This window comes from Oncorhynchus kisutch, linkage group LG5, assembly GCF_002021735.2.
Source record: "Oncorhynchus kisutch isolate 150728-3 linkage group LG5, Okis_V2, whole genome shotgun sequence".
NCBI classification, from domain to species: Eukaryota; Metazoa; Chordata; class Actinopteri; order Salmoniformes; family Salmonidae; genus Oncorhynchus; species Oncorhynchus kisutch.
Window position 1 is genome coordinate 59987261 of NC_034178.2, and position 24630 is coordinate 60011890.

The following is a 24630-nucleotide window of genomic DNA, read 5'->3' on the forward strand; positions in this document are numbered from 1 at the left end:
CGTAGAGTAGGTGATCGGATGATCTCTGCGTGTGTGGCTCCCACCGTGAAGCATGTAGGAGGAGGTATGATTTTGTGAGGGTGCTTTGCTGGTGACACTATCAGTGCTTTATTTAGAATTCAAGGCACACGTAACCAGCATGGCTACCACAGCATTCTGCAGTGATACGCCATCCCATGTGGTTTGAGCTTAGTGGGACTATAATTTGTTTTTCAAAAGGACAATGACCTAAAACACACCTCCAGGCTGTGTAAGGGCTATTTGATAAAGGAGAGTGATGGAGTGCTGCATCAGATGACCTGACCTCCACAATTACCTGACCTCAACCCAATTGAGATGGTTTGGGATGTGTTTGACTGCAGAGTGAAGGAAAAGCAGCCAACAAGTGCTCAGCATATGTGGGAACTCCTTCAAGACTGTTGGAAAAGCATTCCTCGTGAAGCTGGTTGAGAGAAGGCCAAGAGTGTGCAAAGCTGTCAAGGCAAACGGTGGCTACTTTGAAGAATCTGAAATATAAAATATATTTTGATTTGGTTAACACTTTTTTGGTTACTATTTGATTCCGTATGTTATTTCATAGTTTTAATGTCTTCATTTTTGTTCTTCAATGTAGAAAATAGTCAAAATAAATAAAAACCTTGAATGAGTAGATGTGTCCAAACTTTTGACTGGTAATGTATGTGTTATACGTTTCAATTGAATTGTAAATATCATGCTTTGAAGGCCCTGATGGTATGTCACTGGACTAGCTGTGCTTACATAACTGTATTCAACCTCCAGCAGTCCTGTTGTAAAATCATGATGACATCTCTCTGTAGGCTGTCATTCTGTGGTATCACAGAGGAAAGCTGTGCTTCTCTGGCTTCTGTTCTGAGCTCTAACCCCTCCCACCTGAGCTTCAATCACCCAGGAGACTCAGGAGTGAAGCTATTCTCTACTAGACTGGAGGATCCACACTGTAGATTGGATAAACTAAAGTTTGTATGATAACTGTGTAAAATGTGTCTTAGTCCCACTCTCCCGAATCACTGCCCAAGTCTAGTACCTAAGCAAGGGACGTTACATTACAAGCAATGAGTCTGTCACTAACTTAATGTCTATTCCTTTGCCTCTCCCACAGTTTGACTCAAAATGAAGAGTTTTGGTTAAAACCAGAGCTGCTTTAAAAGTGTAGGTGACATTGCTAATGATAATGCTTTTTAATCTAATTGCTGTTGACCCACTGCTTCTGATACAATTTTCTGACTTATCTTGGTTGTGCAGATGTTACTGAGGTCACACTAGACCCAAACAGAGCAAACATAAATATCTCACTGACTGAGGAGACCAGAAAGGGGACATGGGTGGAAGAGAAACAGCCATATCATGATGACCCAGAGAGATTTGAGGATATGTCACAGGTGCTGTGTAGAGAGCCTCCTACCAAATGCCATTACTGGGAGGCGGATTTGATTGGGGAGTGTGATATAGGAGTGTCATTTAAAAGTATCAGCAGGAGATTAAAAGGATTGTAAACTGGGAAGCAATGACAAGTCTTGGTGTCTATTGCCTTCCACAATAATACAGAGATTAATATTCTTGACCCAACCCCCAGACCCGAACCCCAGAGAGTAGGAGTGTATCTGGACTGGCCAGATGGCACCTGTGCACATTCCAGGCCACATTCACTGAGCCCCTCTACCCAGCTTTTGGTGTTTTGCATAACTCTTCAGTGTCCCTTGTAGCAGTCCAGTGCCAGCTGTGAATCCCATTTAGTCTTGAATTAAGTAGAATTCCCTATGCTGGATGACAGTGCTTAAGTTGATCTGGATCCTGCTTGAACAGGATCAGGCATCTTTCAATTTTTAACTGTTTCGTTCTGGAAACCATTTGCCAGGATCTGTTACCTCTCATGGCACAAACACTGTGTGCAATGTAAAAATTCCAATTAAATCAGACTTTCACTTTTACTTGAGTCATTTTCTATTTAGGCATCTTTACTTTTACTGAAGTATGACAATTGGGTACTTTTCCCACAACTGGCCATTGCTGTGATGAGAGGCTACAGGTGCCTCTCTCTATCTCTCACAGAACTAGAATGAGAACTTTTTATGATCTCTCTCCCACTCTCTGCTCTGATTAACATGACATGAGCATGCAACTGTCATCTCTCCAGAGTTGCACTCAATCATTTATTTCCTTATAGAATCATAGCCGCGGGAAGGGTGTTGGAGGTGCCACAGCTCCCCTAAAAATTGAAATACATTTGCCAAAGTTATAGAATGACTTTGTAATTCAGAAGACTACACCAGGAGTAGGCCTGTAATTTAACCACAGAGGATCAATAGCTTATAAAAAAGTATACCTTGGCTGTGGATTGTGAGTAGCCCAATCCCAAGGCAGCATGCAGCAAAAACAGTCCTTGTGCAACATCGATTTGGAAAGCAAATGGATTCTGCTGAAAGGAGAAGAATAACCTATGTAGGCAACCAAATATGTTATCAACTTCCAAATAGGCCTATTGAGAGAGCAACATTGTTTGACAAAGTAAAACGAGAGAGAGAAATAGGCTTTTGGCATGAGCGTATCACCATCGCTGGTGAGTGTGCTGAGCACCATTGGGTGAGTCTGAAAAAAAAAATGTATACCTTTTATTTTACTAGGCAAGTCAGTTAAGAACAAATTCTTATTTTCAATGACAGCCTAGGAACAGTGGGTTAACTGCCTTGTTCAGGAGCAGAACAACAGATTTTTACATTGTCAGCTCGGCAATTTGATCTTGCAACCTTTTGGTTACTAGTCCAATGCTCTAACCACTAGGCTACCTACCACCCCAAATTTCCTCCTCATATTGTACAGTGTCTCCACACACCTAGGCCAAAAGGCTATTGCTGGATTCAAGACAAGGTCGTTTTAATTGATCTCAGATTCTCAGTTTGTCAGTGTCAACGTAGCCTGTCATTTCGATCATTTGTGAGGTATTAAAACAAGATTCTGCTAAAGTCTCCAGTCATCTAAACATATGTAGAATCAAATGAAATGTGTTTATAAAAGGCCGAAAGGGCTTTTAAAAATTCCTCATCTGTGAAACTTCTCCAAGTGCCTCTACTCTATTTCTCCAAGTGCCTCTACTCTATTTCTCCAAGTGCCTCTACTCTATTTCTCCAAGTGTCTCTACTCTATTTCTCCAAGTGCCTCTACTCTATTTCTCCAAGTGCCTCTACTCTATTTCTCCAAGTGCCTCTACTCTATTTCTCCAAGTGCCTCTACTCTATTTCTCCAAGTGCCTCTACTCTATTGCTCTATGCCAGCACACAAAAGCGATGCTAATACATGCAAAGCTTTATTATAAAGTTTAGTTTTATTCATCCATTCTAATACCTCAGAACCCCCCATGTCACCCCCCTCTCGGCTCACATTTTATTCTGGCACCTCCCAATTTACAAATTAAGCACTGTTGGAGGATATTGCTTTTGCTCTTACATTTTCATGACAAAGTTGAAGGGGGCATAGTTTTTAAAAAATCACTGACAATTTCAAGTACTGACAATGTGTGAACAGTGTTGAATTGCAGAAGCTAACTCCATTGACATTATTAATTTTAAATGAATTTTAAATAATAATATAGAATACAATTTGAATGACATTCAAATCAGATTAAGCTAAATACTTATTAAAGATTGTAGTCCTTTGCAGATCAATAGGTATTTATATAGGCTGATATTATGGCTGTGATACTCCATAGAAATCCCCATTGCAATAATTTGCCTAAAGCCCATCATAAGCCTCGCTTACAGCATCCCCTCCATGTTCTCTGTCCCTCCCAACTGAGCTCATCATTCACCAATCATCAGGTAGTGCACGACATGACGCAGAGTTCATGAATCTCGCGATACAAAGTCGACCCCACGGTAATACCGTCATGTAGCCGCGTGTGGAAAACTAAAAGTCTTTATACATTCGTGAAGCAGAGGAAAGGACACGCATAGCATCAGAGATTGTGCAATCATGGTAAGATATTATTTGTTATACGTTTCAGCATTTGAAATACCAACAAAAACTACTCATCAATAAAATGCTTTGGAAAATAACGTTAGCTTACCCAACTAGCTAACTTATATGGCATATATTCAATTTCAGGGTCGAAAGGTGAAGAGTTAACAAGTTAAGTTACAAAAACGAGTTTGATTTATCATATCAGAATAAAACATTTACTGTAAGCAATTAGCGTTCCATTCCAAATTGACTGTCATTACCCAACGTTAGCGTTCTCAGCAAAGATTGGGAATGTGTTGGCAGCCTCACGACTAGGCCTCAGTCTTGTTAAAAAGCCAGATTTGCGAAAGGATTTAATGAACACATTTAACATAGCTATTGATAACAGCCTAATTTGGTAAACATTTGCTATAGGTAAGGGACTAGTTTAAATATCTTTACAATGTGCATGCCATGGGTACTGCGTATTGATCCCCACAACACGTGGTGACCGTAGTATTGGTTGTAATGACGCGCAAGTTCAAATAGGTTGACGTTACAGTATTTTGGAGAAATACTATCTAGTACCTACACTTTAAATCTAAAGTTGATAGATTCTAAACTCAACATGTAAAGTGTTTTTCATGAACTGAAATAGAAAATCACAGAAATTAACCATAGACACAGTTTATTTCACATTTTTGGTAGAAATGTGTTTACATCCCAGTTAGTGAAAATTTTTCCATTGCCAAAATAATCCGGCCACCAGACAGGTGTAGCATATCAAGAAGCTGTTTTAACTGCACATTGTAATGACCATGCTGTTTTATCACAACACCATGCCACAAATGTCTCAAGTTGAGGGAGTGTCATGCGGCCTGCAGAAATGTCCTTACAGAGCTGTTGCCAGAGAATTTAATGTTCATGTGTCTGCCATAAACTACCTCAAATGTCGTTTGAGAGAATTTTGCGGTGCAGACAAACCATGCCAGCCCAGGACCTCAACAGGGGTCTCTGTAATAAACACTGGTACTAATTCTGATTGGCTGGGCCTGGCTGCTTAGTGGGTGGGCCTATACCCTCCAAGACCCACCCATGATGCACCCATCCCCAGTCATGTGAAATCCATAAATTGGGGCATGGGTTCTTAAACTTTTCCAGCCTATTTTCCCCCATTAAAAACACTCTTGCATATCTGTCTAGGTTGGTGCTGTTGCTATTAACATACAATAAATAGTTTGAATTCTGAATTGGATTAAACCGATTGATCACACATGAATAACAGAACACACACACAGGCTTTTTGATAGTGCAACCCTCATTAACAGTACAGATAGACCAGAAAACAGACAGTCCTAATGAGAGCATGTCTATTCTGGGCTCTGTTTTTGCAAAGTGCAACACTGAGGTCATACTCTTCCTGTACTTGTTTTTTAAGTGTGTTAGAGTTGGGAACCCTGACTCGCATAGGCATGTGGTGCCAAACTGGACCAGAACATCTACTGTTTTCTCAGTCAGACAGTAGACCGCTTCCTGCTGTAGATGAGCAACCCAGAACTGTGTGAGTGTGTTTGCCTCAAAAAACATCTTGCTTCAATAAGTTTATTCCAGTTAAGAATACAAATTATTGTATTTTATCAGCAACAGTTCCAACCTAGACTAGTTTTCAACCATTTCTACAGTAGATGTACAGTAGGCCTGATCATTTTTCATCTGTGCTGTTACTTAGGGTTGTACTATCAGTAGGTAGCTTGCTTTGGCGAATGTTAGTTATTAGCTGTGTACAAGGCCAGGGATTTGATTGAAAGAAACTCACATCTACTACTATGAGTTAGTTGGTGCTCCCTTATAACTGCTTATCACCTGTTAAAAAATGACGACAATGCCTTGCTAGCTGACTTTTCCACTGTCTAAGCACTTTCCTGACGCATTCTGCCCTGTTCTGAAAGAACTCCCTGGGTTTACCATCAGTTTGCTGTGGATGTTTGGTCAGGTCGTGTCGTTTTATACATTTCTTTCGTTATGTGAGTCTCATTACTAAGCACTTCCACACACAACACATTGTGGGCCCTCCTCGTTATCAGTTTGTATGAAAGAGAAACTCATCGCTGTATATGCGTTTCATGACAATTGAGCTCAGTCAGAACTTGTGGCTAGCATGAGTCCATTTGATGACAACGGTGAGTGATGGCGAGTGGGAATGACAAGTCAATGGCTGACAGCGCATCTGCAGCCTGAATGACAGCGCTGCATCGTGTCACGGCGTAATCTTCAAGAAAACGGTAGAAAAAAGATCCGGTAAACTGCGAGGCACACGTGCAGCAGCAGCTGACTGCTGCTGCTTCAACAGAGAGCGCACTGAACAGAGAGTGCAGATGCACGTTGCCAAATCAGTTCCAGTAAATAATGAAATGATTATAAATGTACACTGACACGTCGCAACCCGCCATTAACAGTCGTGATCCATACTTTAACCTCTCTGGGATATGTGGGACGGTAGCGTCCCACCTCGCCACATCCAGTGAAATTGCAGGGCGCCAAATTCAAACAGTAATCTGATTTAAAATTTCTCAAACATACAAGTATTATAGACCATTTTAAAGATATACTTCTTGTTAATCCAGCCACAGTGTCTGATTTCAAAAAGGCTTTACGGCGAAAGCACACTATGCGATTGTTAGGTCAACGCCTAGCCACAGAGAACCATACAGCCATTTTCCAACCAAGGAGAGGTGTCACAAAAGAGAAATGGCGTTAAAATTAATCACTTACCTTTGATATTCATCTGATGGTACTTCCAGGTCTCCATGTTGGACAATTTTTGTTCGATAAAGTTTCTTTATGTCGAAATACCTCCTTTTTGTCTGCGCGTTTAGACCAGTAATCCAAATGCGCAAGGCATTATATCCATTACAGTTCATAGAAACATGTCAAACAATGTATATAATCAATCTTTATGGTGTTTTTATCATACAGCTTCAATAATATTCCAACCGGACAATTCCTTTGTCTTTAGAAATGAAAGGGAACGGGGCTCACACTCGCGAGACTTAGCTAATGGCTTTCAGCCAGACCCCTGGTTCAAACAGCTCTTATTCGCTCCCCTTTCATAGTAGAAGCCCGAAGCAACATTCTAAAGTCTGTTGACATCTAGTGGAAGCCTTGGGAAGTGCAATCTGATCCCATAGACACTCTTTATTGGATAGGCAATCATGTAAAAAAGTAAAAAAATAAATAAATAAAAACAATCTCAGATTTCACTCTGGGAACCTTATTCATCCAAGCTACCCAATACTGCCCCCCGTTCCCAAAGAAGATAAGAAAGGCCAGATTAGGGCATTGTGAATGTATTTAAATAATTTTTGTTATGAACTGTAACTTGTTGCATTTATTTTTGTTGGGTATACATTATCACGTCACACGACCCGTGGGCTGCGCTGACCATAGTCCACTTCTGACATGTGACTTTATTCTCGCTAAACATCCTTTCTCTTGTCCACTTGGCATTATCTGCACCGCGTGGCTATTTCCATCATGGCAGGTGTGGTCCACGCTGACCTGAGGCTGTTCCTGGAGACTAACCTGCCCATAGGGGGTAAGAAGGCGGCGATGCTGGGGGTGGGTGATGCCAAGATAGGAGGAGCTCTGCAGGAGGAGCTGGGCCTGTCTATCCAGACTGGTGGAGTGGTGTCAGATACTGAGAGGTGAGGACTCACATGAACTACAGTAAAAGTTGTTGTTATCTCGTCTTTTATGTTGTGACTAGTAACTTGTGTGTGGCTGGCGATACCTGGCCTGTGGTGATGTCAATATAATCAACCCCTGACCCTCGTGATGGTTTATACTGAAAATCTGAATGGCCGCCAGGGCGAATGACCTAGGGCTGTGAAAGTGCCTCTACCGCGCATACTCAATGTCACTACCCATCTCCCCTGAAGGGGTGCGTCTCCACTTCCACTCCCTGATAAAGGGGCTGGCTGCCTCCAAGGCCCAACTAGGTCTGGGCCACAGCTACTCCAGAGCCAAGGTCAAGTTCAACGTCAACAGGTCCGACAACATGATCATCCAGTCCATTGCCCTCCTGGACCAGCTGGACAAGGACATCAACACGTTCTCCATGCGTGTGCGGTACGTACAGCTGCTGTGAATGTCAAGTCTCCCTCATAGGGTACGTAGTAGTAGACCCAAAAACCATCCACTTGGCAGTCTTGCTAACATGACCAAATGATGACCATACCAAATCTGTCTATCCCCTAAGCTCTATATTGAGTGTTCCATCGGTGCTGACAGTCCCGCAGTATAAATGTCAGGTATGCCTTCAACCTGGTTAAGACTATCCTAACGTTTCCTAACTTCTGCTCGCCCCTCCCCTTCTGCTTTATAGTGAGTGGTATGGCTACCACTTCCCAGAGCTGATCAAGATAGTGATTGACAACTCTACGTACTGCAAGATGGCCCAGCTGATCTGCAACAGAAAGGAGCTGAGCGAGGAGAGTCTAGAGAGCCTGGAGGAGGTAGTGATGGACAGTGCTAAGGCCCGGGCTGTCCTGGAGGCATCCCGCAGCTCCATGGGTCAGTCGCCAAGCCACACAGTATATTATACACACTTATAAAACCAACTCCTTTTTTGCCCATCTGGGACTTTAGGTGTCCTATATGACCAACACAGAGGGGAAGAGTATGATAGTTCTCTCATAAACCTGTAGTGTAGGCTCATCCTCACTGCGGATCCTGTCGGGAGATACAAAACGTATATTTCAGTCGTCTTCACAGTGGAGATGTTTGTACATTGAATTCCCGTGTCTGGGTATCGAGACTGCCACTGAAACTGTTCCCCTGACTTTCTGTAGGCATGGATATCTCTCCCATGGACCTGATCAACATTGAGAGGTTCTCCAACCGTGTGGTCTCCCTAGCCTCCTACAGGCTGGAACTCCAGGAGTACCTGCGCTCTAAAATTAGCCAGGTGGCTCCCCAACCTGGCTACCCTTATAGGAGATGTGGTGCGTAGTAATTAGATTCAGCAAATGTCCGATCTACATACTCTTCCTAAGGGGACAGAATGATGTTTATACCAAATCTGTCAATCCCCTGAATTCTTTGTGTTGAGTCTTCCATCGGTCCTGACAGTCCCTGACACCTCAGCTCATGGTAAAATGTTCATCAGCCAACCTCTGACGTGGTGTTTCTTCCTTCTTTAGGTGGGAGCATATCTCATCTCCCATGCCGGCAGCCTGACCAACCTGGCCAAGTACCCAGCCTCCACCGTGCAGATCCTGGGTGCCGAGAAGGCCCTGTTCAGGTACTGGGGCACCCACTCCCTGCTGGGGAAACTGGCAGCTACTATGTTGGCAGGGCTGGGGCTAAGCAGAGAAGGGTGACTGGTGGTGTGATCCCTCTCCCTTATGCACCCCCACAGTCTGAGCAGCTGCCTAGTGCGCAGAGGTAGATACTGTAACTCCTACATACTCAACCAATAATTTGTCTAGAAAAATCAACAATCAATGGTTGTAACATGTTTCCAAAGTGACTTTCACTGGAAACCCAACATCCATTCCCCACACACAGGGCTCTGAAGACCCGTGGCAACACTCCTAAGTACGGTCTCATCTTCCACTCAACCTTCATCGGCTGTGCTGCAGCCAAGAACAAAGGGCGTATCTCCCGTTACCTTGCCAACAAGTGCACAATCGCCTCACGAATCGATACCTTCTCTGGTGAGTTAAGATGTCTGTTAACCCATGAGGAGAGCAGAGGACAAACTTAGCCTGGGCCTGGTAGATCAAGGTCCTCTCAGCGTTCCGTTTCGGGGCCTGTTTATTATGACCCTTTTGGATTATTTGCAATTATGTTCTTTTTTTTGTCAACAGTAATCCACCTCTGGGTACATGATGGTGACTGAGCTTTGGTGTCTTGACTACTGCTGCCCCGTGCTCTCCTGCGGTGGTATTGACGTTTCCTCTCCCTCCCGCTGACAGAGGTGCCCACCTGTGTGTTTGGTGACAAGCTGTGTGACCAGGTGGAGGAGCGCCTGTCATTCTACGAGACGGGCGAGGCACCTCTCAAGAACCTGGATGTCATGAAAAGAGGCTGTGATACAGGTGAGCTATGTCACTGACGTGGGATTTTCTTGGGTTTGTGAGCATGCTTTTACAGCGTTTGTACGGTAATAAAAATCTGGGGAAAGTAATGGAATTTTAAAATTGGGATTTCTAGGCCTGGAACCATTTTAAAAAGTCATCAAATCTGAAACGTAATGGACATTTCTGTTTAATGTAATTTTAAGTATGGGATCAAAGCAGCCTCTGTGTCAATACATTACGTGTACTTTTGTATGCGTTGGTCATGAGAAATTTGGTTACAAGTAATGAAATTCCATCTGTCAATGTGTATGAACCCTGCTTTTAGGACTCTTTTCCCCTTGTAGATGTTTAGCTAATCTGCTGTGAGTGATGACAACACTTTCCCTGACTCAAACGTGGGGGTTTAACTGATTTAATGAGCCTGACACAGCGCCAAAGCACATCAGTGCTACTAGCAGCTAGTCTTCTAGAAGTATTCGCTGTTTACCCATACTGTTTGGCTTACCACTCCTAGGCAGGAGAGGTGGCAGCTGAGATAAAGATCAGATTGGAGAAAGGGGAGAAGAAACGTAGGAAGCGGGAGAAGAAGCTGGCAGCCCTTTCCACAGGCGAGGTATGTATTGGTTTAGCTCTGTCCGGATACTGTCCGGATACTGAAAGCATGTTTAGATTTGACCCTTCTACGTGGTTCTCTCTGTGTATGACATGCTAAATTAACTTGACTCCGAACCATTGGCTGGTCTTCTACTGTAGACCAAATCACTGAAGTGAATCGGACATTACAGCTCTTGTCATACTGCAATTAAAACTAATGCCATGGGGAAATTATGTAACATCCTAATGTGTTTTCTATTATGGGTTTATGCTAATGGTGAGAAGGGAGAATGTGACGTCGCTGTGGTAAAGAAGCATGCAGCAGAGGACGCTGTCCAAATGAAGGAAGAGGCTCCAGCAACAGAGAATGGAGACCCCATAGCCAAAAATAAATGAAAGAGTGAGGCATTAGAGGTGGTTGAAGATGACCCAGAGATGCCCAGACTGAGAAGAAGAAATGTTGAATAAAGGATTTGGATGAGACTGAACATTTCTTAGTTTTGTACAGGTGATTTTATTGCTTATTTTTGACTTAACCCACCCAATGAGGTTGGAAGCAGATTGACTTGTGTCATCAGTGTTTGTCTCAATTTTATACCTTCCCATCCTCAACGCAACGTGAATATTCAGCTCGGTGCCTTGAAGTTAATGTAATTATACATTCCCATTATGTACATACTTTCATGTCCATTTTGTCTATCAAATCTGTTCAGCGTCAACTTGCTTTCAACCATTTTTCTACTAAATATATACGCTACCTACCTGATGTGTCTGAAATATAAACGCAACATATAAAGTGTTGGTCACATGTTTCATTTATTCAGCTGAAATAAAGGATGGCAAAAATGTTCTATACACACAGCTAGTTTCTCTCAAATTTGTTTACTTTCCTTCTAGTGAGCATTTGTAATCAGCCTGACGGGTGTGGCATATCCAGAAGCTGATTAAATGGCATGTGTATTGCGCAGACTACTCAAATGTGCAATTGGCATGCTGACTGCAGGGATGTTCATTTCTCCACCATAAGCCACTTCAGGTGTCATTTTGGAAGTATGTCCAACCAGCCTCAACTGCAGACCGTGTGTATCTGTGCCAGCCCAGGGCACATCTGGCTTCTTCACCTGCAGGGTTGTGAGAGCAGCCACTTGGACAGCTGATGAGTCTGGGTTTGTGCAACCAAAGAATTTCTACACCTTTTCTCAGTGAAGCTCGTCTGCAATTCTTGACCTGACTTCGGTGGGAAAATGCTCACCTTCGATGGCCACGGACATGCTAGAGAAGTGGGCTCTTCACTGATGAATTCTGGTTTCAAGTGTACTGGGCAGACCGTGTATGGCTTTGTGGGTGAGTGGTTTGCTGATGTTAACAGTGCCCATCGTGGGGTTATGGTATGGGCAGACAAACACAATTGCATTTTATCAATGACAATTTGAATGCTGAGATCCTGAGACCCCATTATCGTGACATTCACCTGCAGCCTTATGTCATAAGGATCTATGCACAATTCACTGGAGCTGAAAATATCACAGTTCCTCCATGGTCGGCATACTCGTTACCCATTGAGCATGTTTGGGATGCTCTGGATATATATATATTTTTTGCTTTATTTAACCAGGTAGGCTCGTTGAGAACAAGTTCTCATTTACAACTGCGACCTGGCCAAGATAAAGCAAAGCAGTGTGACACAGACAACAGTTACATATGGAATAAACAAGCAAATGACAGTAGTAAAAAAATAGTCAATATACAGTGTGTGCAAAAGGCATGAGGTAGGCAATAAATAGGCCATTGTGGCGAAGAATTACAATTTAGCAGATTAACACTGGAGTGATAAATGAGCAGATGTGCAAAAGAGCAGAAAAGTAAACAAAAACAGTATGGGGATGAGGTAGGGAGATTGGGTGGGCTATTTACAGATGGATTATGTACAGCTGCAGCGATCGGTTAGCTGCTCAGATAGCTGATGTATAAAGTTGGTGAGGGAAATATGTCTCCAGCTTCAGCGATTTTTGCAATTTGTTCCAGTCGTTGGCAGCAGGGAATTGGAAGGTAAGGCGGCCAAATGAGGTGTTGGCTTTGGGGATGGTCAGTGAGATATACCTGCTGGAATGTGTGCTACATGTGGGTGGTGTTATCGTGAGCTGAGATAAGGCGGAGCTTTACCTAGCATAGACTTATAGATGACCTGGAGCCAGTGTGGCGAAGAATATGTAGCGAGGGCCAGCCGACTAGAGCATACAGGTCACAGCGGTGGGTGGTATACGGTGATTTGGTAACAGAACGGATCGCAATGTGATAGACTGCATCCAGTTTGCTGAGTAGAGTATTGGAAGCTATTTTGTAAATGACATCGTCGAGGATCGGTAGGATAGTCAGTTTTACTAGGGTACGTTTGGCGGCGTGAGTGGAGGTTTTGTTGCGAAATGGAAAGCCGATTCTAGATTAGATTTTGCATTGGAGATGTTTAATATGAGTCTGGAAGGAGAGTTTACAGTCTAGCCAGACACCTAGGTATTTATAGTCCACATATTCTAGGTCAGGACCGTCCAGGGTGGTGATGCTGGTCGTGCGGGCAGCAAACGGTTGAAAAGCATGCATTTGGTTTTACTAGCGTTTAAGAGCAGTTGGAGGCCACGGAAGGAGTGTTGTGTGGCATTGAAGCTCGTTTGGAGGTAAGTTAGCACAGTGTCCAAGGAAGGGCCAGAAGTATGCAGAATGGTGTTGTCTGCGTAGAGGTGGATCAGGGAATCACCCGCAGCAAGAGCGACATCATTGATATATACAGAGAAAAGAGTCGGCCTGAGAATTGAATCCTGTGGTACCCCCATAGGGGGGAGGTCAGGACAACAGGCCCTCCGATTTGACACACTGAACTCTGTCTGCAAAGTAGTTGATAAACCAGACGAGGCAGTCATTAGAAGAACCAAGGCTATTGAGTCTGCCGATAAGAATACAGTGATTGACAGAGTCGAAAGCCTTGGCCAGGTTGATGAAGACGGCTGCACAGTACTGTCTTTTATCGATGGCGGTTATGATATCGTTTAGTACCTTGAGCGTGGCTGAGGTGCACCCGTGACCGGCTCGGAAACCGGATTGCGCAGCGGAGAAGGTACGGTGGGATTCGATGGTCAGTGATCTGTTTATTAACTTGGCTTTCGAAGACTTTAGAGAGGCAGGGCAGGATAGATATAGGTCTATAGTAGTTTGGGTCTAGAATGCCACCCACTTTGAAGAGGGGGAGGACCGCGGCAGCTTTCCAATCTTTAGGGATCTCGGACGATACGAAAGAGGTTGAACAAGCTGGTAATAGGGGTTGCAACAATGGCGGCGATAGTTTTAGAAAGAGAGGGTCCAGATTGTCTAGCCCTGCTGATTTGTACGGGTGGAGGTTTTAGCTCTTTCAGAACATCTGGATTTGGGTGAAGGAGAAGCTGGGGAGGCTCGGGTGTGTAGCTGCGGTGGGGGCGGAGCTGTTGGGCGGGGGTTGGAGTTTCCAGGAGGAAGGCATGGCCAGCTGGAGAGAAATGCTTACTGAAATTTTAGATTATCGTGGATTAATCGGTGGTGACCGTGTTACCTAGCCTCAGTGCAGTGGGCAGCTGGGAGGAGGTACTCTTGTTCTCCATGGACTTTACAGTGTCCCAAAACTGTTTGGAGTTAGAGCTACAGAATACAAATTTCTGCTTGAAAATACTAGCCTTTGCTTTCAGGTCTGGAGTGAACCAAGGGCTATATCTGTTCTTAGTTCTCAATTTTTTGAAAGGAGCATGCTTATCTAAGATGGTGAGGATATTACTTTTAAAGAACGACCAGGCATCCTCGACTGACGGGATGAGGACCTGGGCTAGGTCGATTAGAAAGGCCTGCTCGCATTAGTGTTTTAGGGAGTGTTTGACAGTGATGAGGGGTGGTCGTTTGACCGCAGACCCATAGCGGATACAGGCAATGAGGCAGTGATCGCTGAGATCCTGATGGAAAACAGCAGAGGTGTATTTGGAGGGCAAGTTGGTCAGGATAATGTCAATGAGGGTGCCCATGTTTACAGATTTAGGGTTGTACCTAATGGGTTCCTTAATGATTTGTGTGAGATTGAGGGCATCTAGCTTAGATTGTAGGACTGCCGACGTGTTAAGCATATCCCGGTTTAGGTCACCTAACAGAACAAACTCTGAAGCTAGATGGGAGGCAATCAATTCACATATGGTGTCCAGGGCACAGCTGGGAGCAGAGGGGGGTCGATAACAGGCGGCAACAGTGAGAGACTTATTTCTGGAAAGATTAATTTTTAAAATTAGAAGTTCGAACTGTTTGGGTATAGACCTGGAAAGTATGACAGAACTTTGCAGGCTATCTATGCAGTAGATTGCAACTCATCCCCCTTTGGCAGTTCTATCTTGACGGAAAATGTTGTAGTTGGGTATGGAAATCTCTGAATTTTTGGTGGCCTTCCTAAACCAGGATTCAGACACGGCAAGGACATCAGGGTTGGCAGAGTGTGCTAAAGCAGTGAGGAAAACATACTTAGGGAGGAGGCTTCTGATGTTAACATGCATGAAACCAAGGCTTTTTTGATCACAGAAGTCAACAAATGGGGGTGCCTGGGGACACGCAGGGCCTGGGTTTACCTAAAGGCTATCAAAATCTGGTCGTCTAGAGCGTTGGGGACAAAGAATAAAAATATCAGATTTCTGGGCGTGGTAGAATAGATTCAGGGCATAATGTGCAGACAGGCAGGGGTATACATGTACGACAGCATGTTCTAGGTACCGCCAATATCCAACAACTTCGCACAGCCATTGAAGAGGTCACCAGATACTGTTTTTATGATCTACACCCCTATCTTAAATTAGGCCCTAATCTATGGAATACAGATACCTTATTTCAATTGACTAATTTAGTCAAATCTGTCACAAATTGCATTTATTTTGGTTCAGAGTATTTCCATGTGGCTAGAATTGCAGCTAATGCTTTGTAAAAGGGGATAGTTACCGTTGAAGTTCCCTGAGCCAGGAATGACTGCAGCTCGTTGCACGCTCATTGCATCATTAAAAGAAGCAGTAATAAGGCCTCTCTTGAAAAAGCCAAACCTTGACCCAGAAAATATAACAAACTATCGGCCTATATTGAATCTTCCATTCCTCTCAACGTTTTTATAAAAAGTGGTTGCGCAGCAACTCACTGCCTTCCTGAAGACAAACAATGTATATGAAATGCTTCAGTCTGGTTTTAGACCCCATCATAGGACTGAGACTGCACTTGTCATGGTGGTAAATTACCTTTTACTGGCATCAGACCGAGGCTCTGCATCTGTCCTCGTGCTTCTAGACCTTAGTGCTGCTTTTGATACCATTGATCACCACATTCTTATGGAGAGATTGGAAACCCAAATTGGTCTACACGGACAAGTTCTGGCCTGGTTTAGATCTTATCTGTCAGAAAGATATTCGTTTGTCTCTGTGAATGGTTTGTCCTCTGACAAATCAACTGTACATTTCGGTGTTACTCAAGATTCCGTTTTAGGACAACTATTGTTTTCACTATATACAGTGGGGCAAAAAAGTATTTAGTCAGCCACCAATTGTGCAAGTTCTCCCACTTAAAAAGATGAGAGGCCTATAATTTTCATCACAGGTACACTTCAACTATGACAGACAAAATGAGAAATAAAAATCCAGAAAATCACATTGTAGGATTTTTAATGAATTTATTTGCACATTATGGTGGAAAATAAGTATTTGGTCAATAACAAAAGTTTATCTCAATACTTTGTTATATACCCTTTGTTGGCAATGACAGAGGTCAAACATTTTCTGTAAGTCTTCACAAGGTTTTCACACACTGTTGCTGGTATTTTGGCCCATTCCTCCATGCAGATCTCCTTTAGAGCAGTGATGTTTTGGGGCTGTTGCTGGGAAACACGGACTTTCAACTCCCTCCAAAGATTTTCTATGGGGTTGAGATCTGGAGACTGGCTAGGCCAATCCAGGACCTTGAAATGCTTCTTACGAAGCCACCCCTTCGTTGCCCGGGCGGTGTGTTTGGGATCATTGTCATGCTGACAGACCCAGCCACGTTTCATCTTCAATGCCCTTGCTGATGGTAGGCTTTGTTACTTTGGTCCCAGCTCTCTGCAGGTCATTCACTAGGTCTTCCCGTGTGGTTCTGGGATTTTTGCTCACCGTTCTTGTGATCATTTTGACCACACGGGGTGAAATCTTTCGTGGAGCCACAGATCGAGGGAGATTATCAGTGGCCTTGTATGTCTTCCATTTCCTAATAATTGCTCGCACAGTTGATTTCTTCAAACCAAGCTGCTTACCTATTGCAGATTCAGTCTTCCCAGCCTGGTGCAGGTCTACAATTTTGTTTCTGGTGTCCTTTGACAGCTCTTTGGTCTTGGCCATAGTGGAGTTTGGAGTGTGACTGTTTGAGGTTGTGGACAGGTGTCTTTTATACTGATAACAAGTTCAAACAGGTGCCATTAATACAGGTAACAAGTGGAGGACAGAAGAGCCTCTTAAAGACGAAGTTACAGGTCTGTGAAAGCCAGAAATCTTGCTTATTTGTAGGTGACCAAATACTTATTTTCCACCATAATTTGCAAATAAATTCATTAAAATTCCTACAATGTGATTTTCTGGATTTTTTTACTCTCATTTTGTCTGTCATAGTTGAAGTGTACCTATGTTGAAAATTACAGGCCTCTCTCATCTTTTTAAGTGGGAGAACTTGCACAATTGGTGGCTGACTAAATACTTTTTTGCCCCACTGTATTTAACCTCTTGGGGATGTCATTCGAAAACATAATGTTAACTTTCACTGCTATGCGGATGACACACAGCTGTACATTTCAATGAAACATGGTGAAGCCCCAAAATTGCCCTCGCTAGAAGCCTGTGTTTCAAACATAAGGAAGTGGATGGCTGCAAACTTTCTACTTTTAAACTCGGAAAAAACAGAGATGCTTGTTCTAGGTCCCAAGAAACAAAGAGATCTTCTGTTGAATCTGACAATTAATCTTAATGGTTGTACAGTCGTCTCAAATAAAACTGTGAAGGACCTCTGCGTTACTCTGGACCCTGATCTCTCTTTTGACGAACATATCAAGACTGTTTCAAGGACAGCTTTTTTCCATCTACGTAACATTGCAAAAAATCAGAACCTTTTGTCCAAAATGAATCCATGCTTTTGTTACTTCTAGGTTAGACTACTGCAATGCTCTACTTTCCGGCTACCCGGATAAAGCACTAAGCAAACTTCAGTTAGTGCTAAATACGGCTGCTAGAATCCTGACTAGAACCAAAAAAATTGATCATATTACTCCAGTGCTAGCCTCCCTACACTGGCTTCCTGTTAAGGCAAGGGTTGATTTCAAGGTTTTACTGCTAACCGACAAAGCATTACATGGGCTTGCTCCTACCTATCTTTCTGATTTGGTCCTGCCGTACATACCTACACGTACGCTACGGTCACAAGACGCAGGCCTCCTAATTGTCCCTAGAATTTCTAAGCAAACAGCTGGAGGCAGGGCTTTCTCCTATAGAGCTAAATTTTTATGGAATGGTCTGCCTACCCATGTCAGAGAGGCAGACTCGGTCTCAACCTTTCAGTCTTTACTGAAGACTATTCTCTTCAGTGGGTCATATTATTGAGTGTCGTCTGGCCCAGGAGTGTGAAGGTGAACGGAAAGGCTCTGGAGCAACGAACTGCCCTTGCTGTCTCTGCCTGGCCGGTTCCACTCTCTCCACTGGGATTCTCTGCCTCTAACTCTATTACAGGGGCTGAGTCACTGGCTTACTGGTGCTCTTTCCTGCCGTCCCTAGCAAGGGTGCGTCACTTGAGTGGGTTGAGTCACTGACGTGATCTTCCTGTATGGGTTGCCCCCCCACCTTGAGTTGTGCCATGGCAGAGATCTTTGTGGGCTATACTCGGCCTTGTCTCAGGGTGGTAAGTTGGTGGTTGAAGATATCCCTCTAGTGGTGTGGGGGCTGTGCTTTGGCAAAGTGGGTGGGGTTATATCCTTCCTGTTTGGCCTTGTCCGGCGGTATCATTGGATGGGGCCACAGTGTCTCCTGACCCCTCCTGTCTCAGCCTCCAGTATTTATGCTGCAGTAGTTTGTGTCGGGGGGCTAGGGTCCGTTTGTTATACCTGGAGTACTTCCTCCCGTCTTATCCTGTGTCCTGTGTGAATTTAAGTATGCTCTCTCTAATTCTTTCTCTCTGAGGATGCCTCAGGACTACCTGGCATGATGACTCCTTGCTGTCCCCAGTCCACCTGGTCGTGCTGCTGCTCCAGTTTCAACTGTTCTGCCTGCAGCTATGGAATCCTGACCTGTTCCACCGGACGTGCTACCTGTCCCAGACCTATTATTTGACCATGCTGGTCATTTATGAACATTTGAACATCTTGGCCATGTTCTGTTATAATCTCCACCCGGCACAGCCAGAAGAGGACTGGCCACCCCTCATAGCCTGGTTCCTCTCTAGGTTTCGGCCTTTCTTGGGAGTTTTTCCTAGCCACCGTGCTTCTACACCTGCATTGCTTGGGGTTTTAGGCTGGGTTTCTGTACAGCACTTTGAGATATCAGCTGATGTACGAAGGGCTATATAAATACATTTGATTTTATCATGTCAACTCGAATCCCTAACAATCTGTATTGTTGCTTTTCTGTAATTGGGTTGTGTACAATAGTTTACAACTGGAAATATACATTTTAAGAGCCTGCCTTCTGCATAATGGTCATACATGGTATTCATGAAACTGCAGATTGCAAATTTAAGGGAAAAGAAATGTATGAATCAAATCATGGACAGTCCCTGCTTGCTTATCCTTGAGATTGTTGCCCGGTAAACGTGGTGTCATGCGGAGTAGACAATTCCCGAACACAGCTAATGGAACTTTAGTGAACTTTGAATAACTAAACAAAGTACAAGGCATGTTGTGACTACATGTAAGCAAGCTTCCAAAGATCAAACCTTTGTATCTTAGTTTCAAAGTGGGAAAGGAGTTTATTTGACCCTGTGAGTTGAGTGACTAAACCAATGGTTGAGTACATGTGTTGAATCACAAGAATATGCTGAGTGACTGGTTTACAGTACGGTATCATGTGGACCTGCAATGTTGTGTAATCCAATAAAATACGTTTATAATTCATAACTGTTCAGAACTTTTATTTGTTGGACAATGAAGATTAAACCAATGTTATTGACATCCAATGCCTGGCTGTCACACGTCAGCCAACTAAAGGTGGGAATCAAATGTTGGAATAAAGGGGCGAAAAATAAAAAACTCAAGCTATCAACAACTTAAGTCACCCTCAATAGAAAAGAGTTCAGATGGGAGAGACCGAAGTTACAAAAAAATAAAATAAAAAGCTTTTAAAAAAGGCTTCACCATGAAAAATGATGCTTAGCAGTAATGTACATCAGGGTCATGTATGCATACAAAAATCATCCACGCCACATGATGCTTGTTCTGGTTCAAGTATATTCACCATCAACTTCATAATTACTTCTCATGATCTTTGATGCTCATCTTCCTGACATTTTGAAATAAAACAAAACATCCTTCAAAAAAATAAAACAAATGCAGAAAACCACATTTCATGTCCTACCAATACATATATACTGTATAAATACATACATAAATATATTTTACATACAACAGCCATAAATTTGAAAAGGGGAATATTGAGTGGGGGGGGGGGGGGGGGGTGGTAGTGTGTTTTAGCTCGGTGCTGTAAAATGGTTTGTCCTTCGATGGTCTGATCAGTCAAGATAGATGGGCACGCTGCAGTATATACACTCAGACACACAACCCTGTCAGTTGCCCCAGTATGGGGAGCTGCCGTAGCTGGACTTGTTGACCTGGCTCTTCTGCTGGATGCTGCTAGACTGGCCTCGCTGGCTAGGACCGCCCTGCAAACGGAGATGAGGACACCGTCACAAACTGGACATGACCATCACAAGTAAGGTACCACACTGATACACAACAAAGACGTAATGGGAATATAAACCAAAGGTGGGCTATGTGATGGCTTGTGTGGGTGCAGACTTTTGTTCAAGCAGCAATATATCTGATTGACCTAAATCAGTCTTGATTGAAGACTTGACGGGTAGGTGATACTGCTTGGCTGGAACCGCACCAGTGCATTGTAGGATTGTCCACCACCCTCTAACCAGTGCCGTTGTGTGGCATGTTAAAGCAAGTTTATACAGTACCTTGTACACTACAGGCAGATGAGTGTTTGAGAGGAGTGTGTGTTACCTGTCCGTCCTGAGCCAGGTGATGGTGCAGCATCTGGGAGTGGGGTTGCTGGTGGGCAGGCTGCAGGATGTGGAGGAAGGGGGCAGGAGCATAGCCCCCTGGGGCCCCTCCAGGACCCCCCAGAGCTGAGGGCAGGTTGAAGGGAGGGGGAGTCCCCGTATGGAAACCCTGCTTATCAAAGGACTGGAGAAAGACGGAAGGAGAGCAAAGTAGAGGTCAGCGATTAGGTTTCTCTGGTGGAAAACTAACATGGAGAAACAAATACCATCACTGTTAAGCCCTGACAAGGACTTGAATTTCAATTCTAATTGACAAGAGATTATTATTATTATTGTGTATCTTATCCTAGGAAAATAAGCCCTAGTGGACTAATTGGTATTGTAATGAACTAAACCAAATTAGAAATACAAACATGACTACATCAAAGATCTCACCTGGGTCTTGTTGTAAACACTGCCACTGATTTCTGGGATCCCGGCGTTGCCTGACGTCACAGAAATGCCGCCTAGCGCATGACAAAATATAAAATACTATAGTTGAAAAAAAACATTCAAATCACAGAATTACTTAAGCAATAAGTCCTGAGGTGTGGTAGTGCCTTCGGAAAGTATTAAGACACCTTGACATTTTCCAAATTTTGTTAAGTTACTGCCTTAGTCTAAAATTTATGAAATAGTTTCCCTCCCTCAATCTACACACAATAACCCATAATGACAAAGCAAAAACAGGTTAAGAAATGTTTGCTGATTTATAAAAAGTAAATTAAAACCTGAAATACCACATTTACATAAGTATTCAGATCCTTTACTCAGTACTTTGTTGAAGCACCTTTGACAGCGATTACAGCCTCGAGTGTTATTGGGTATGACGCTACAAGCGTGGCACACCTGTATTTGGGGAGTTTCTCCTATTCTTCTCTGTAGATCCTCTCAAGCTCTGTCAGATTGGATGGGAAGCATTGCTGCACAGCTATTTTCAGGACTCTCCAAAGATATTCGATCGGGTTCAAGTCCGGGCTCTGGCTGGACCACTCAAGGACATTCAGACTTGTCGCAAAGCCACTCGTGTTGTCTGGTCTGTGTGCTTAGGGTCATTGTCCTGTTGGAAGGTGAAACAGCATGCCAGTCTGAGGTCCTGAGCACTCTGGAGCAGGTTCATCAAGGATCTCTCTGTACTTGGTTTCATCAGACCAGATAATCTGGTTTCTTATGGTCTGAAAGTCTTTTGATGTCTTTTGACAAACCCCAAGTGTGTGGTCATGTGCCTTTTACTGAGGAGTGGATTTCATATGGCCACTCTACCATAAAAAGGCCTGATTGGTGGAGTGCTGCAAAGACGGTTGTCATTCTGGAAGGTTCTCCCTTCTCCACAGAGGAACTCTGGAGCCCTGTCAGAGTGACCATCGGGTTCTTGGTCATCTCCCTGACCAAGGCCATTCTCCCGATTGCTCAGTTTGGCTGGGCGGCCAGCTCTAGGAAGAGTCTTGGTGGTTCCAAACTTCTTCCTTTTAAGAATGTGTTCTTGGGGACCGCCAATGCTGCATACATTTTTTGGTACTCTTCCCCAGATCTGTACCTCGAGACAATTGTGTCTCGAAACTCTACAGACAATTCCTTCGACTTCATGGCTAGATTTACCACAAGTACAATCAAGTTGTAGAAACATCTCAAGGATGATCAATGGAAACAGGATGCACCTGAGCTCAATTTCAAGTCTCATAGCAAAGGGTCTGAATAACCCCCTTATTGCTATTATAAACTGGTTACCAACTAAATTAGAACAGTAAAAATTAATGTGTCATACCCATGGTATAGTCTGATATACCAAAGCTTTCAGCCAATCAGGGCTTGAACCACCTAGTTTATAATGCCTCATAAAGCATGCCAGGGCAGCTTATGACACTATACTTTCAAAATAATGTATCAAATGTTATTGAAATGACAAGTTACTGACAATATTATGTATTTATTTAACCTTCATTTAACCAGGCAAGTCAGCTGAGAACCAGTTACAATTTTCAAAAATTAAAAAGACAGAAACATGGACAACTCAAGAGACAAAATAGTTCAAGCATGGTAACAATAGGGGGACAGATGGTAGGTAAGATGACAGTGAAGTGATGGGTGATGTACCTTTACCAGCACCTGTAGCAGCAGATTTGGCCTGACTCTGGGATGAGTTGCTGTAGCCTTTGCTGTAGTCCACTCCTGCTTGGCCCTGGGTCAGGTCCTCATACCCTGAGGACACCACAACAACATACTGACATCAACTCTGTCCTTTCCTCAGAAGTCGACTAGATTGTTGGTGTTTGTGTGCGTCTCACTCGCTATCTCACTGTAACCGACCTGAGCTGAAAGTGTGCTGGCCGTAGCCGCTGGGCTGCTGCTGGAAGGGGCTTGCTGAGGGGTTACCCAGACCCACACCGTGCTGTTTGGCTGGCCCTTGTCCCTGGGGCATGAACATGGTGTGGCCGTACTGGAAGGCAGCGCCGGGCATCCCGGGATAGTAGGGCAGGCCCGTGTAGCTGTAGCCCGGCGGGAGGAAGGCCTGCTGCTGCTGGCTGCTGTGGTGGCCCTGAGGCTGGGGCTGGCCTTGAGGCTGAGGGGGTTGAGGCTGGGCCTGGGTCTGGCCTTGTTGGGGCTGCTGTTGGGCTGACAAGTTGCTGGGGGGTGCAGGGGAGGTGGAGTCACCCCTGCCAAACTTTGTGACTTCACCTGCAGAAGGGGTGGGAGACATGGAGGTGTCCGCTAAGTGTCTGTGATTGTGTCGGATGCTATTTTCAAACAAATCAAAAAAATTACAGGAACTTGTTTCAATAGGCTGATTCCAATAAGTTGACCGACAAGTTTGAGAGTAGCGCTGCCAGAGTTGCTTACCTGAGTAGGGGTTATTGGTGAGGCTCCCATCTCTGCCAGAGAGTGCTGTGGGGCCAGGGAATGTGATTCCGTAATAATCCTGCAAAGAGGGCTTTACACAGAGAGACAGGATCAGAAAGGACATCCTAATGCTTGTCCTGTCTTTTCACAAACACTTTCATTGACTAGTGAAGGGTAAAGGGTTGAGACTCACCATAGGCAGTCTGGACTGCAACATGTGGAGGTCCTCATAGCCATAGATCTGCTGTGGAATACACAGGGCAAGTACAGTCAATTGGAGGAATCGTAAGTCCAGATAACAAAAGACAGATGCTTTGAAAGTAGTTTATGGGACAGGTGAGACAGTTGCACGCACGCACACCAGTGTTACTGAAACCAGATGTAGTATCACAATATTCAAATCAAATGTTATTCGTCACATGCTTCGTAAACAACAGATGTAAACTTAGTCGGTGGTGAAAAAAATGGTGATACTTGAGTAAAAGTATAGATACCTTAATAAAAAGTTACTCATGTAAAAGTTAGTCACCCAGTAAAATACTACTTGAATAAAAGTCTAAAAGTATTTGGTTTTAAATATACTTAAGTATAAAAAGAAAATCTAATTGCTAAAATACACAAGTATACAATTATTATTATTATTTATTTAATATACTTGATTTTACATTTTAGGGATAGCCAGGGGCATACTCCATCACTCAGACATAATTTACAAATGATGTATTTGTGTATAGTAAGGCAGTAGGGATGACCACGTGTTCTCTTGATACGTGTGGGAATTGGACCCTTTTCCAGTCCTGTACTTTTGGGTGTCAGGGGCACTTATAATATATATATAGCCAAGTATGGAGTCAAA

At 43.7% G+C, this 24630-nt stretch overlaps 1 protein-coding gene, 2 non-coding genes and 1 pseudogene across 5 annotated transcripts in view; 3 read left to right on the top strand and 1 right to left on the bottom strand.

The window, feature by feature from the left end:
• Positions 1 to 3881: 3881 nt before the first annotated feature.
• LOC109891362 (nucleolar protein 56-like) lies at positions 3882 to 11492 on the top strand (annotated as a pseudogene).
• LOC116374270 (small nucleolar RNA SNORA26) lies at positions 8582 to 8703 on the top strand. The gene has a single exon (XR_004210139.1). It is a non-coding gene; the product is annotated as a small nucleolar RNA SNORA26 (small nucleolar RNA).
• LOC116374269 (small nucleolar RNA SNORD57) lies at positions 10399 to 10465 on the top strand. Its single transcript, XR_004210138.1, has one exon. It is a non-coding gene; the product is annotated as a small nucleolar RNA SNORD57 (small nucleolar RNA).
• An 8293-nt stretch (positions 11493 to 19785) lies between the features above and the next one.
• The window catches only part of LOC109891363 (ubiquitin-associated protein 2), a 28614-nt gene continuing 23769 nt past the window's right edge, over positions 19786 to 24630 (bottom strand). For all 3 annotated transcript variants that reach the window (XM_020483841.2, XM_020483839.2, XM_031825556.1), the window contains exons 21-27: positions 23968 to 24018; positions 23775 to 23865; positions 23244 to 23612; positions 23031 to 23135; positions 21333 to 21403; positions 20899 to 21081; positions 19786 to 20549 (exon numbers count right to left, since the gene is read on the bottom strand). In XM_020483841.2, coding sequence (XP_020339430.1) covers positions 20454 to 20549; positions 20899 to 21081; positions 21333 to 21403; positions 23031 to 23135; positions 23244 to 23612; positions 23775 to 23865; positions 23968 to 24018 — 966 coding nt within the window. In that variant the 3' untranslated portion in view covers positions 19786 to 20453. The remainder of the gene's footprint in view (positions 20550 to 20898; positions 21082 to 21332; positions 21404 to 23030; positions 23136 to 23243; positions 23613 to 23774; positions 23866 to 23967; positions 24019 to 24630) is intronic.